Source organism: Crinia signifera, chromosome 1, assembly GCF_055691185.1.
Source record: "Crinia signifera chromosome 1, ASM5569118v1, whole genome shotgun sequence".
In the NCBI taxonomy this organism is placed as follows: Eukaryota; Metazoa; Chordata; class Amphibia; order Anura; family Myobatrachidae; genus Crinia; species Crinia signifera.
The window spans coordinates 445190243-445206403 of NC_139217.1; the positions used below are offsets into that span (position 1 = coordinate 445190243).

Sequence of the window (16161 nt, forward strand, 5' to 3'; positions counted from 1 at the left end):
ATGTTCATTATGAAGTGGAGGGGCCCTAACGCACATTGTAATTTATGTTTTCATGTTTTACAAACTAAAGCAATGAAGAAGGGGAGCTTTGCTACAGCAGACATTAGAGCACTCAAATTATCTTTCAAGATGCCCCAGCTTATTTTCCCAAGTCCTTTTAGGTTTTTATCATTTTTTTTTTACATTTAAAGTGCCGACGTATGTTTTAGAGGACATTTCTCTCACACTGAATATTTCATTATATTCATATCTGCAGCATCCCATGCAAATCCTGTGCTGTGCATCCTTCACTCATCCATTTCTGAACTCTTGTTGGTGTGTACGTAGATACCCAACATCTCCACATGAGAAGATGTTGGGTATCTTGCCTCAGGCTATAGAGAGATGTGTTATGAGAAAGAGAAAAAATCCCATCATCATGTTTTCTTTACACACTTTTTAATGATTGTTTCTTGAATATTACATAGCGTGCCTTCTAATTTTGGAACTCTGGGAATCCGGGCAGGGGCGTGGCCATGTTATGATGGGGGCGTGTTCCGATAGTCAAATTTTAAGCTGCGGCTTCCTGGTTGGGTGTGGCAGCACATCTGATTGGTCAGCAGCACTCCTGTCGCACATCTCCTGTTCCACAGTATCTCAAGGTCTTTAATAAGATCTGGTGACTGGAAATCTGTGGATTGCACTGGGTGTAGAGCAGCTTGGGATGATGTGTGCACTGTAACCATTAGTAGATTGGCTATAAACAGAAGCACATGGGCAGTTACAGTTCTGGTGTTAATGGGCATAATGTGTGCCAATAAAACATTCCCAACATCATTACACCAACACCATGAGTTTCCCATTCTTAGTTGAGCCTGGTGCTGTATCCTATCATCTCCAGGGGTCTGCTTACTCTGCATTTGGAGACACTCTTCTGCATACCCAGTTCCTTTCCATTAGAACACTAGAGTGTACCTCAAAATTCCAAAATACCATACATTTCTGAGAAATACAGATCCCTCCCACCTGACATCGGCAGTTTTTCCACAGTTACATTAACCCCTTTCGCATTGCTAAGACGGGTCAGACCTGGGTCTCAATCCCGGCTCGGACCCAGCACCGACACGGGTCTGGCACCTTCACATTAACCCCTGGGCACCCATAACACAACTCGGGTTTAACTCTTTCTATAACCTGACTCACACCGCACAGCACCATGACCCGGGCCAACACATCAGAAACCCAGCAATTACCCGCGTCTGAGGAGCGATGTGAAAAGGGTACCAGGGGCAGATTTATCAAAGCTTGGACAATGATATAGTGGAGATATAAAGTGCCAACCAGTCAGTATCATTCTGTTATACCCCTTTCACACTTGCAAAAATATCCTGGGATTTAGGTCAGTGTGAAAGGGTCTTGAAAGAATATCCTGACCTGGGTAGATTCCGGAATTGAACCGGGATGCGGCCAGTGTGAATAGTCCCGTACTCGGGATTGGGCACACGGGACTTTAAAAAAGCTACTGATTGGAGTTTTTCTTGGGCTCACAAATGCTGATGTCATCTTTCAGAGCCCTGGAGTCCATTTCTAATGACATGCATATGTATTTGCAGGGATTTACCGGGATCAGTGTGAATGGGGCTGTCCCGGGTCAATCCCAGGTCTTAGTGCAGTGTGAAAGGGTACATTCCCGGGTAGAGTCCCGGGAAGCATCCGGGAACACATTCCCGGGTATGACCCGGCTCTGCAAGTGTGAAAGGGGTATTATTATGGTTACCTTATACAGGAAATATCTTTTTTACACAATATTTTTTATTTGACTCTATATAACAAATGTGAGCGACGCTGGCATTTTCAGCTAATATTTTGCACATATTTAGCACTCAAAGATACTTTGGTTGAGGTAAGAGCTGATTGGCTGGTACTTTATCTCTCTCTATGTTATCACTCTTTAAGGCCTAGTACATCTATAACTTTGTTTGAAAAATTATAGTTAGGTGCAGATTGGTTAGCACTTTATCTCTTTTCACCTTAACTCTCTCTAAGATTTGATACATCTCCAACTTCATGTCTGCTCTATTCAGTCGTGGAGTAGGTATCATGACAATATATACAGTATATACACACACGCACACGTTACCACAAAGAAACATACATCTTGCAGTTCCCCTAAAAGTACTTTGAATTCAATCATGTATGTACAGGTATGCAAGAAACACCAGGTACAATAAAACTACATCAGCAACCTCACTTTCCAAGGCCTCTCTTCTTTATAATGTGAAATTGAGCATCTCGCTAAAATATTTAACGTTTTGCAAAGTTTACAGAGTTGTCATCAAGCCGAGTTTAAATCCCTCCGTATTCACACGCAAAGCCAGATCACAGCGTGAGTCTAGACATCCTCTTTGACATCGAGCTATGTGATCTAACTGCTGCGTCCTGGAAAGAGCATGCGATAAGTAATGAATTTGCCAAGGTGTAACATGACAGCTGTGGGGCGATAGCCTTTTAAGTGTGCTTGTGAGTTTAAAGTCTTTATCAATGTCTGATGATGTGTTGAATGACTGTTTATGAAAGCGGTGTGTATTGTAGATGTATTGTACGAGAAGAGACTGTTTACGTTACAGGACAGAATACAATTATTTAAGTCTAATCTGCTCCAGATTTACCAGATAATTAATTTTTCTTCTTGGTATACTGCAGTTTGCAGCTGTTTTTAATTCTTGGTGAAGAAATCGCTCGGGATGAGGCTTACGGCCGTGCTTTTTTTTTTTTTGGCATGGATCCGAATGAAACACATACTGTAGCGCCCTTTACAGCAGGAATGGGGAACCTTAGGCCCTCCAGCTGTTGTTGAACTACACATCCCAGCATGCTCTGCTGCCGTTTTGCTATTTGGCCATGATAAAACTGTTGCAGGGCATGCTGGGATGCGTCGTACAACAACAGCTGGAGGGCCGAAGGTTACAGCATAGCCATTTGCATCTGCTTCGCTGCCTACTAATATTAGTGCGTAAGTACCGCAACTGCATCATTTTACCATCATGCATTGCACATGACCATATAGGGCAGGCCATGGGTCTTCCAACTGTGGCCCTCCAGATGTTGTGGAATTACAAATCCCAGCATGCCTTGCCACAGTTTTAACACTCCCTTATAGTAAAACTGTGGCAAGGCATGCTGGGATTTGTAGTTTCACAACATCTGGAGGGCCACAGTTTGAAGACCCATGATATAGGCTGTGTCTGTGGTAGGAGACCTATGTCCTGGTAGTGTTAGATTTAATTTAATTAAATAAAAAAGAGAAGCTTAAATATTGCATTTATCTAAAGTGCTTTGTGTCTCCTCCACCATAACAGGAGTCTCAGTTATGTCCTGAGGACCCGCACACTTCATAATGATGTTAACACCTTTTGCAGGTGGCTGTCAGTGATCTCACAGCTTCAGAGACTTTCATGTTCAAAGGCAAAATGTGACCTCCATAAGAGTCTCTTCCCTCCCATCTGATGCTTTCAGTGTCTTATCTGTACTTTGCAAATGAGACACCTGAAACAGTCTCACAGAGTATGACCGAAGGGCCGGTGGTGTTGCGGGAGAAAGCCAGCTTGAAAAACAGATGTCATGTGATTAAATACTCTTAGGGGGTTATTCTTGTTCATTCTCATCCTTGCGAGTGAACCAGATCCCACCAGAGGCCACCATTTGCAAGGCGCGTACGTTCGCACTAGCTGCTAATGAATGTTTTTTTTCATAAACATCTATTCGCATGCCACTGGGACCCTCCCACATCTTTTGATGGTCGCCGACTATCGAAAGATGTGGAAGGTGCACGCATATGTAAGGTTGCTCTGAGCAACCTTACATATGCGCGTACGCATGTCAGCTGCCCGCCCCCCCTCATCTCGGTCACAGCCGCATTAGCGTGAGAATGTCCAGCGTTCTGAGTGAGAAAGGTGGAACATTGTGTGGAGTTGGTGTCATCAGTGGAAATAGGAAGCCTGAAGTTGCAGAGGACCTGATGGAAATAATCTTTAGGAACAGCATTCCTTTACAATCCTCCAGATGTTGTGGAACTACATATCCCAGCATGCCCTGACAGTTTGAGCATGCTCTTATAGGAAAAAATGTGGCAATGCATGCTGGGACATGTAGTTTCACAACATCTGGAGGGCCACAGGTTGAAGACTCATGATCTAGACCAGGGCTGGGCAATTGCGGCCCTCCAGATGTTGATGAACTACACATCCCAGGATGCTTTGCATTAGTTTTGCTAGGTGGCCATGCTGAAACTGATGCAGGGCATGCTGGGATGTGTAGTTCATCAACATCTGGAGGGCCGCAATTGCCCAGCCCTGATCTAGACCTAGGCCAGTGATGGCTAACCTTGACACTCCAGCTGTTGTTGAACTACACATCCCAACATGCCCTGTATCAGTTTTAGCATGGCCAAATTGTAAAACTGTAGCAGGGCATGCTGGGATGTGTAGTTCAACAACAGCTGGAGTGTCAAGGTTAGCCATCACTGACCTAGGCCATGCCATTTAAAAAGGTTGTGCAAAGTCACCTGTTGCTACGAGTAACTGCATGGATCTGCGAGCCAAGGCGGCTGAGGGGGTGCAAATGTTACAATATTCTGAAGGAACTAGTTGATCAGTTATTTGCAAAGATTGTAAGCTTTTGTGGCTTCTACACTGCATTATAAGTTTCAGTAAGTCAATGAATTAAATGATATACAGTACTTTATTTAGCATATTAAGGGAATCGTGTCGTCATAGGTCCTTAATATGCGATCCTGCAGCATTGTGCAGAATGGGTGAGAACCATGATAATAAGGAAGCCAGCTCTCTGCGTACCGCAGCCCAGACCTCCCAATGGGCCTGCCTGCCTGTCAAACCCCACCCAAATCTAAATCTCTCTGCACATATGTTACATCGGGATACGGTCATTAGGTCTACACCAACTAGGTCGACAAGCATTGGGTCGACACCACTAGGTCGACAGGCAGCAATGTCGACATGGGTCAAGGTCGACATGCCATTAGGTCGACACAGGAATAATGTCGACATGGCTAGGTTGACAGTCAAAAGGTCGACATGGGGTTTTCCACTGTTTTTGAGCTGACATATGCCGACAGGTGGTATTTCATGCCCTACCATCCACTAGGGCATGGTGGGAGAATAAAATAGTGTGCCGAGCATAGCGAGGCACCGTGCCTGAAGCAGGGGATGCTGTGCACTTGAAACTGTGTCCATGTCGTCTGCCGACCCTGACCCATGTCGACCGATACCCATGTTGACCTTGCTGCCTGTCGACCTAGTGTTGTCGACCCAATGCTTTTCAACCTTGTTGGTGTATACCAAACGATTCACACCTGTTACATCTGCAGTGCAGCATGGTTTTGTCCATTTTCATGCATTTTTGCTTTTCTAACAAAACTGAATCAGCCATTTTGTGTAGTAAATCCACAATAACAAATCTGTAGCTATAGTATTTTCTAGTGTTTTCCATGGAAAATTCGGTCCCCGGTATTGCCCCTATTTGTATTTTTATTGTAAACAGAAAGCAGGTGACGCACGCGCTCAGTGTCAAACTGTTATGAAGTATTGGAAAGTGTTACACTGAGTGATTTCCTCCAAAAGGCCCAGATAGGGGGGCAAGATAGCCAGCAAGACCTTTTTAAATGTCAGCAGTCAGTCACGGTGGAAGTTTGGACCATCCTTCTTCTCCAGTCACAGACCATAGCACATGAGATATGAAACAAATACACCAGGCTATTTTTGTGTGTTCCCGGGGCCCCCCACTCCCACCCCATGTATCGTGGCTGGAAACCGTTTATAAACATCCCCTTTCTGGATGAAAATATCTTAGGGAGATGTTTTACAGGACTGCACAGTTTTATTTGTGTGTCAAATTAAACAAAAAATACCAATAAATCTGATACAGATTGTAAAATCTGGAAATTTACAGCAAACAAACCCAACAGGCATGGGAAGGAGAAAACAGCACATACTGTAGGCAAGGGAAGCGATTGTATTCCCAACAACTGCTTTAAAATTATATTAAAAATATCCTGAAATTCCCATGGGCCAGATGCACCAACCTTCAATAAGCAATAAAGTGTACAGTAATAAACCGTCAGCCAATCAGCTCCTATCTGTCTTTTTTCAAACCCAGCCTGTAACATGGCAGCTAGGAGCTGATTGGCCGTTTCCACTTAATCACTTTTTGAAGCTTGGTACATCTGTCCCTTAGTACGATAGGGAATGATCCTGCCTAATTTTCCTGGGGAGAGCTGAAGTCAAACGTTAATCTTAAACGTTATTCAAAGCTGGAGGTCTTGTTACTTCTAGATAGGGATAAGGTGGTTCTACCACTAGGTGAACCTAGGTTTTTACCTATGGCACAAAAGTTAGGAGGTACTATAAATACTAAATTGGTGAAATAAAGCTATTAGCTGCTTACCTGAGGCTCTCCCTAATAATGGGTAGGTGTGTGGCATTGACAGGTAAAAGAGGAATGATGGGGTTCCAGATGAGGGGGCCCATAAGATGCCTGCACTAGACATGGCTGCCCCCCCAGTATTTTTGACTGTAATTTCAATGTGCCTTGGATATGCTTTCAAACATATACCACCCTGGTCCACGAATCCAAAGGCAGGGTGGAACCTTTGAAGAAGTGGTCAAACTTTCCACCAGCGCCTAGAGAGTTGGCAGATTACACAACATATTCCTGACAATATACTGTGCAGTATACAGGATAATAATGCAGGCCAGTCTCCAGAATTTGTGCTCCGGTTGGGAGGAGAGACATAGACATACAAGGGTGGAACTACCATAGGTGCAGGGGGTGCAGGTTCTATGGAGCCCAGAGCTTTTGGGGGTCCCATCTTTTCTCTGTAAGTTAGATGTGCTATCTAAAATTATCATTATTGGCTGGTAAATAGGGGCCCTTACAAACTTTTTCTATGGGGCCTATGAACATCTATTTATGCCCCTGGTTACATAGTAACATAGTAGTTTAGGTAGAAAAAAGACTTACGTCCATCAAGTTCAACCCTTGATTAACGGTTATATCCCTGGATGTGTTTATCTAATAAATGATTGCCTAGCCTTAATTTAAACAACTTTTTTGTAACTGCCGACACCACCTCACATAGAAAAGAGTTCCGTAATTTGACTGCCCTGACCGTTAAAAAAAGCCTTTCCTTGTAAGTGTTCTAAACCTCTCCTCCAGTCTAAGCGCATGCCCTCGTGTCCTAATAACTCATTTCACAGTAAATAGGCTGCCTGACCGGTCGTTGTAATTGGCCTTCATATACTGTATTTGTACATGTTAAGCATCTATATCAAAAAGTTTTCTTTTTGATATATATTGCAACAATTTGTGACCCCGATCTGTAGATTTACAATATACGTGTAGCTTATATGTAAACCTAAAGAAAATGCGGGCACTAATGCAGTGTCTGTTCCCTATAGAACATAATCACCCTGATTTAAGGTACAGATATTAAGTAATTAGAGGAGACAGCGAAGCAGAACAGATGTTTGTATTTGTTTGTCTGGGACATGAAGCAAAAATTGCTCCATGAATAAAATTGTATCCGTTGTAGAGAGCGTAGCAGAAATGTGGTATCCTGGGACAACAATAGTATATAAATACAACACTTCAAGACACAAATAGCATTAAAAGTGTCACTAAAGCATAAAATTGAAATACAATTAATGAAAATAACTTGGAGGAAGAAAACAATTTTAAATAATAAGAGTGATATTTACTTACAATAGAACCAGTATTCCTTGGATGCTTTTTTATTTTGAGTTTAGAGTTTGGCAAGGATCCCTTCAATATTGCATGCCTTCCATCATAACTGGCTCGTGCACTCAAAACGAGTCAGTTATCCGCCATGGCGGGGGCATGACATATCCCCATGGACGTGCCTCTAGTTTTCCTCCAACTTCTTTTCCTCTATTCATCTCCTCCTGCTTCTCTTTTAAAGTTCCTTGTCTTGCTGCATGCAACAGTGCAGAGCACTCTTGACCAAATTCATAGCAGTCAGGACCAGTGGCGGCTCCAGGGGAGGGGCTGCAGCTCAGTTCAAACTTCAAACAGGGGAGCCACACCCACTGCTATTCCAAACTGACTCACTGGCAGTGGGTGTGTCCTCCCTATTTGAATTTTGAACTATGCTGAAGCCCCACCCCTGGAGCTGCCACCGGTTCCGGACACATATGCCATTCGTAGTATCAAGATGGATGTTCCGATGACCCAACTATGGAAAACTCAAAACAAGTTTGCAGGATAACATGTGGTCATGTGTTTTACTGAAAGCCCATAGAATAATAAAGTGAAAATAAACTTGCTTATGTGCTATGTACTACCTCTAATGATGTAGACATTCCAGATGAAACTGTTTAAGGCTACTTTTTCCATCAGCCATTGCGTCATTTTATTAGACTTTATAAAATAAAAATAAAAATCAATTAAAATATTTCTCCGTAGAACAGATTTGTATAACACCTGCATTGTGTGATACAACCAGTTGGCCAGTTGTCTGTGTGGGCGCAGCGAAGGCCTCCATAACTGACTGTTACCTGTTACATACGCACGATGCATAAGAAATCCCAGCTGTGTTACATATGCCGGCACTTCATCTGTTCGTCGTGTTACTTGTTTGGCGTAATTGGCAGAACACCAGTGCGAGAGAGTGCGCTGCTGAAGTATGCTGAGTATTCAGCACATTGACTTGGCACAAGTAGCTAGTTAACTCTGTTTTGTTTCCTGTAATCTCTTGGTTATTGACACCAGCAAAACATGTTGAATGTGCCTAGAGCTATTGAATGCATGTGTCGGGCTGACTTGGAGTTTAGATGTGCCCCTGTTTGCACTTACAAAATTTCCTCTTCCTATGCATTGCTGTTTTTTGCCAACATCGATAATGATGATGATCGTAGATCCCATTTTTGTTCTAAGAAAGTGATGTTTGTCCCAAGACGTTACTTGAAAAGCAGCGGTAATGGTTAAAGTGGCGTTTCCCTAACTTCCTTGAATCATGGCGCCCTGACAGTCGCTTAAGCACAGTACATGCGCCGAATCAGAACTTGGAAGTAAAGTGATAGTGTAAGCTGTCATCCTGCTGTCAGTTATTCAGAAGGATGAGTTCATATCAGAATAGAATCATATCTTGGCAATGGAAAAAATGCAATAACTATACAGATTGTAATAAGTAGGCCATTTAAGCAGTGGTGGATCCAGAGGAGGGGCTGCAGCACAGTTTGTCATATTGCATTGTGATTACGATGCACATTAAGGTTGGGTGCCGGATCCCAGTAGTTAGGATGCCAGTGGTCAGAATACCAACACTGGCATCCCAACCGTCATAATGGTGACAGAATCCAGTAACTAAAAAAAATCCTAATCCTATCCCTACTCCTAACCCTCCCTTCCCGCAGCCTAACCTTAATCCTCCTCTCCTGCAGCCTAACCTTAACCTCCCCCTGCAGCTTAACACTAAACCTCCCTTTTTGCAGCCTAACCCTCCCTACCCCCCCCCCCCCCCCTCCCCTGCTTACTTACATATGGGATTCCATCTGTCAGGACCTTTCAAGCTAAAAAGATGCCACACTGGCATCCAGTATATATCCAGTTATCTCTGCTAAATTGGATTCCACAACAGTGAAAATAGCCACCCTACTTATGATTATCAGTTGGACATTATTTTATGCTTAGTGCCTCGTGTAAAAAACATACAACAAGGAAATACCCGATAATTTGCTTGTTTGAAACTAAATCCTAGAAAAACCTTATGAACTTCATACAGATGAATCACATCTGCGTTCCATCTTCTCTGTGTTCCCTCCTGAGTGCTACCCTTTCTACTATATATAACAAGGTTAAGATCTGAATGAAAAGGGCATAGATCAATAGCCAATCACTGGCGCTGACTAAAGCTGGGTATATATTAGCCGATTATCGTTAACGATTATGATATAGTTAACAATATTTTTTGTGGATAACATCTAATGTGCACGAACTTTATCGTTAACGATGTGCACTCCCACCGTCGCCTTTACATGCAGTCAAATCTTGACTATATCGTCAACTACAGCATTCTCCTGGATGTGGCCACTGGATGTTATCATTAGGGATATTGTTTGCTCCGTATACAGTCAGTGGATAGACAATTAGGTCGACAGTCACTAGGTTGTCCAGTAATGGTCGACAGTGACTAGGTCAACACTGCCAAAATGTTGACAAAAGCGTTTGGTCAACATAAGCAAGATCGATAGTCAAAAAAGTTGACATGAGTTTTTCATGATTTTTTTCAAAAAAAGGTGGTTGCTCATACTTTACCATCCAAGTGGGCATAGAGTGGGAATATAATAGTGTGCTGAGCGCAGCGAGGTTCCTTGCCCGAAGCTTGGCGACTGAGGCGAGCCATGTAAGGGGACGTGGTACATATATATATATATATATATATATATATATTTATATATATATATATATATATATATATATATGTCGTCCATGTCAATGTACTATTACATAGACACCAGAAACATTCAGAAAAACATCAATCTTTTAACTGTTGACCTTGCATATGTCAACCATAAGCTTGTGTTGACCTTTTGGCAATATTGACCTAAGGTATGTCGACCCCTTTTCAGTGTCGACCCAGTCTATCATCTATGCCGTAACCGTTTACTCAGGGACTCCAGGCAATTCAAGGGAAATGGTTTGCGATATTGTTTATGGACGATATTGTCTATTGTTTACCTAGCTTAAGGTTACTGGTAGATAGCTCATGGTTTTCCTTTTCTATGATGAGTTGGTGGAAAGTTTTACATTATTTGCCAGAATTTGACAACCTTGGGGTTTTTCAAACCCAAATTTAAAAAAAGCCATAATATCTGTGTAGGTAGCCTTTACCAAACACCATTTGCATTGCAGTAGTTGGACAATGTACGAACAGGTTCAACTTTGTGAGCCGGGTCATGGATCTAACTGTGCAGAGTTTGTATATTCTCCTCGTACTTGTGCGGGTTTCCTCCGGGTGCTCAGGTTTCCTCCCACAATCCCCAAAAATATACTGGTAGACTAATTGGCTCCCAACAAAATTAACCCTAGAATGTCTGAATTAACCCTAGAATGTTCTGTGTGTGCTTGTACATGTGGTAGGGAATATAGATTGTAAGCTCCACTGGGGCAGGGACTGATGTGAATGGGTCAAATATTCTCTTTAAAGCGCTGCGAAATATGTGCGCGCTATATAAGAAACGGTTAATAAATAAATACCTTGTTTATTGTGTTGGTGTATTGAATGCTATAGTTTGATTTAAGAAATACGTTTTAATTGGACAAATAGCTGATTAGAAATCAAATATATTTGGTTCCGTCATACTGTTGAAATTCCATAGCGTTTTAAATCATTTCTGAATTTTCAATGAATCTTTATTCCACAAACATAGCCATATTTTTTACTGTTGGGCTAGATTTTAAGTGTTTCTACGTGCTTTATTTTGGCTGCACTTCTATATGAGTTTGAGTTCCATCACAAAAAAAGAAAGAAAATTTTAACATAGGCTAAAGGTGTTTCCATCTACATCTCCTTTTTATTGTGCCTGTATCAAACATTATTTTGTATTCACTATTAGCGTATTAACAGAAACATTCTCATAATACATGTTTTTCTTTCACTTTAGGTATATTGGAGATAACATCGGTGGATGTGGGGGTCGTAGCAGTGAAATCCGTTAACAGCAATTATTATTTAGCCATGAACAAACGAGGCAAAGTCTATGGCTCTGTAAGTAAACATTTTTCTTTATTTTCCATCAAAACTTCGAGAACACAATTAATGTAACCATAACTACAACTTTACAAGTAACTCTCATTTATGTTTATTTTGTATTATATCTGTCATTTTATTACAAATAAAACATTTGTAGCTTCCCCAAATTCTAACATTATATTTAAATATAAATATACAGTTATGCACTTGTTTGTAACTACACTGGTTGACTTATAGTTATGTGAATCTCTTAAATGTTCCTGATAGTATACCGACTCTTTGTAAAATTTGTTTGACTTTAGGTAACATCATATTAATAGCAAAAGGATGACTTTTGTGAGGGACATAATTCTATGATGTCGTTGTCATGTACCAAATTAAACATCATAATGGTGTTGTAATTGGTTGCTTTGTTTCAAAGTTATGTGGTGAAACATCTATCTGCCATCACCATTGTACTCTAGAAAATGTGACAGCTGGTGAAATCTCCATAGGGACCTGCTGGGTGACCTAGAACATGTGACCTGCTCGGTGGTCTGGATACTGTGACAGTTATTTGCAGCCATAAACTAAGCAGGGATTTTTTTTAAATTTGACCCCTATGGGGTGAAAAGGGATAAAATGTTCCATCCAATATAACCTTGCCTAGTTGAACCCAGGCACATCAGCTAGTATATTTAATTTTTTTGTTCGCAATAATAGGTTACGGTAGGATGGGTTGGATGAGCTTTTAATGTGCATTTTTATTTTCTTAATTTGCATCACATCTCCATATTTTGTTTATCTTGCCTATTGTAATCTATGTCGTGTGCCCAAGAAGGATCCATCGGATGTGTAGTCTGCAGAACTGATGAGTCTGTGCAACTTTTGTAGTTGCCAACTTTATTTTATATGTTTACCCTCTGTGACCACTGTAATGAACCCAAGATGGCTGCCTCATTATGTCCAGCAAATGTAAAGCTTTTTGGAAGAAATTTACTAAGATGGGAGTCCTATTTCATATGGAATATTGCTATGGGCAACCAATAGGAATCTACTTCTTATTTATTTAGCACTTTCTAGAAAATAATAGAAAGGATCTGAATGGTTGCCCATAGCAACATCTCATGTTAAATAGACCTTCCCATCTTAGTAATTTCCTCTTTTGAGTCATTTTGGAGAAATGCACTATATAAACATTATTTATTACACCACTTATTAAACACATGTTCGTAAATTTTAGAATTTTTATACAAATATACTTTGGAATGTTTATAATATTTACCCATATGCTAATATACATCTACATTTCAACTTTTGCTTTTATTTTTTACAGAAAGAATTTAATATAGACTGTAAACTAAAGGAAAGAATAGAGGAAAACGGCTATAACACGTACGCATCTCTAACTTGGAAGAATAATTCAAGACAAATGTTTGTGGCACTAAATGGAAAAGGAACTCCAAAAAGAGGCCCGAAGACGAAGAGGAAAAGCACTAACGCTCACTTTCTCCCAATTCCTCTTTAACTTAAGATGAAGGATTTGCTGCATTTAGACTGATGTCTTGTGAAGACCGTTCTAAGGACCTTCTACGGTTGCCTATTTTTGTAAGCGAAAAAACAGAAAAGACTGCAAGACCACGAGTGTACGTCTTGTTTGTATGGTGTTATAAAAGGGACTCTGGCCAGGCCGTATGCGGGACTATGAAAGCTAACCGCCCATTTGAAGAATGTTTTATTATTTGTACAATACATTTTAAAGGACATGAGACAATCAGAGAGATAATCTTCTGAGAAAGTTATTTATAGAATTCTAACTCAAATCAAAGATTTTCATTGCTCACTTCGGGCCCAATGATCAGTTAGACACGAGAGAAATTACTGGAAGCACTTGGGTCGAAAACTACAACAGTAATGGATTTTTCTGAAGAGACATCCAGAAGAATGTATAGGATTTGTGTAAACATGCTGAACCCGTTCTAAAAATGAATATTGTGGTATGCCTGTGTATCCTACCTTCTCCCCCCTTTTTTCCTATTCTTTGTAAGTTATTTATTTAATAGAATGTTTAATGTGTCTCTTCAGTGTTTGAGTGGTGTGTCTACAATTCTGCATTTTTTTTAATCTCAGCATCATAGAGAGATTGTTGTTACTACGTAAACATCGTAATACATGACAGTATCTCTAGAAATTTGAAAAAAAGTGAAGACCTATTTGTTTTGAAAATTAGAAAACACAATCTGGGTTTTAAGTAAAAAAGATGGTCTACTGGAAGGCCTTGACACTAATGGACAGATGTGTTAAAGAACAAAAAGTTGGGTGATGGCTTAATACTTTGTTGTCTCCTTATGGCAGAAAGTTACTCATAATAGTATTACAATAACAATGATCATTTACAAAAATGTATGTCTCTCTACCGTGGTCATTATATAGTTGAAATAAGGGGACTGGCTTGGCCATGTTAATTGAGCGGCATTAGAGCTAGTGTCACCAGGATATGGGAAGAATTTACTTTTGAGTTAATTGATGGAATATGATATACTGTACATCGATTGCTTTGGATTGGCAACAGTTTATGGCTGTGCTGTAAAGTCATCACCCGAAGAGGCCACACACAATATCTCACTGACATCCTATAGTTCAACCATGTTTTTGCACACGGCTCACTTAAAAGAAAACATTATGGAGCAGTACAGTATTGTGTGTTAGAGTTTTTCACAGAAGTTACAGCTGGCTTGATTGTGGTCGGATCATAATATTCTCATTGTGGCTGGAATTATATCGGATTCATATTTACCGCTTTTCCTATAGTACAGTATGTACCTCTTTTTGATTATCTAAGCCACTTGTCTCAATTGTAGATATATGATATTTAATGCCTGCTTTAAAAGATGGAGTTCATATTTATGAGTACTTATATTGAAGAGTCTACTGTCAAAATAAACCATTCCAAAATATCCAGGTGGATTCTCTGTGTTAAGACACAATTGGTGACCTTTTTCGAGATTTAAATATAAATATAAAAATAAACAAAAACAAGTAATCAAAAAAAAACATACCACTAAGTTAAAACAGCCCACTAATTCCAGTTATACACATGAATTACTTATTATTTCTATTGCTATGGAATATCAAGGTTTTTACTACAGAAAATATCTCTCTGTATCAAGCAGTAAAAAGAGTCGAGAAGTGGACCAATGGAGAAGTCACCCTCATAGGTTGCATGTATAGAGTACATTCTTTAAAATTATAGGTTTGTGTTGATTGGTTGATATGGTCAACGTCTTTAGCCTTTTCACTGCTTGAAACATCTCCCCGCAGGTCTTTGTTTATTTTTCAGAAAATTTCAAAATTACCAAATTCAATATATGTTGTCTGTGGGGGACACAAAATATTGTAACTTCAAATTCCAACACCGCGATGAGTGTGCCTTATCATTGGTCATTAAAAAGTCCCTTTTTTACAGTGATACAAACCATACCCAATGTTTCTCTAGATCAGAACATCGATGACAAGGAAAGAGAAGGCTACTCCTGCTTATTCCAAGGAGAAAAAGGCAATACAATTAATAAACTCACTTTGTCATTTTATATATTGCTAGAAAACAACAAGTAAAATTAAGACTTTCCTTTAAACAAGTATTTTTTTTTATAATAGTGTCCTTGCTATTACAACAGATACAAGCCGTTCTTTTATACATACCACGGGCTTCACATTGTATTCCACCAAATAAAATCCTACCCTAAGTGTCTCTTATAGTGTCCTAGTAAAGTTAATGTAGTCTAATAATATTATGTTGTTCAAAACACTTTACATGATGATAATATGAGATTATATTGATGCTGCAGTTTTATGTTCAAATTTCTTGTAAAAAAGAAAAAAAAAAGAAAAAAAAGTATGTTTTATTTTTAATCTTTGGAAATTGTATTTTGGTACAAATGAGATACTTACTAATGTGCCTTTTTACTAAAAAATGTAACCACTAGAAATACTGGTCTTTAGTGGTTTTATAAGTTATTTTGTCAATGCTTTTTACCAGCACTTCCAATGTAAAATCTTTTATTTAAATATTAGCTGTTTAAAAGGAGCTTTCTCTTCAATTGCAAATGGTTAGATTGTGCCGTCTTCCTCAATAAAGCTGTTAACATAAACATGTTTGTAGAGTATAAAGTTAATCATGCCTGTTGTGTCTCGTGTTATTACTATGATTATCTACTCTTTATTTTAGATGTATTTTGGAAGTTTTTAGTTTTGCATATTCTAGTTGTGTTTGCAGTCATATAGATTGAGGGGGATTCAATTCCGGCCTATATATCCGCCAGGTGGAAATATCATCTATTCCCGTCAAGAATATACATTCGACTTATTCAATGTCGGGTCCGTTTTTCCAACTGTCAGAATATATTAGGACAGCT

The 16161-nt window shown here is 39.9% G+C and overlaps 1 protein-coding gene across 1 annotated transcript in view; it reads left to right on the top strand.

The window, feature by feature from the left end:
* FGF10 (fibroblast growth factor 10) overlaps positions 1–15879 on the top strand; it is a 93838-nt gene extending 77959 nt beyond the window's left edge. Inside the window, exons 2-3 of the mRNA XM_083153950.1 lie at positions 11679–11782; positions 13083–15879. Of these exons, the coding sequence (XP_083010076.1) occupies positions 11679–11782; positions 13083–13274 (296 nt within the window). The 3' untranslated portion in view covers positions 13275–15879. The remainder of the gene's footprint in view (positions 1–11678; positions 11783–13082) is intronic.
* The last annotated feature ends 282 nt before the right edge of the window (positions 15880–16161 follow it).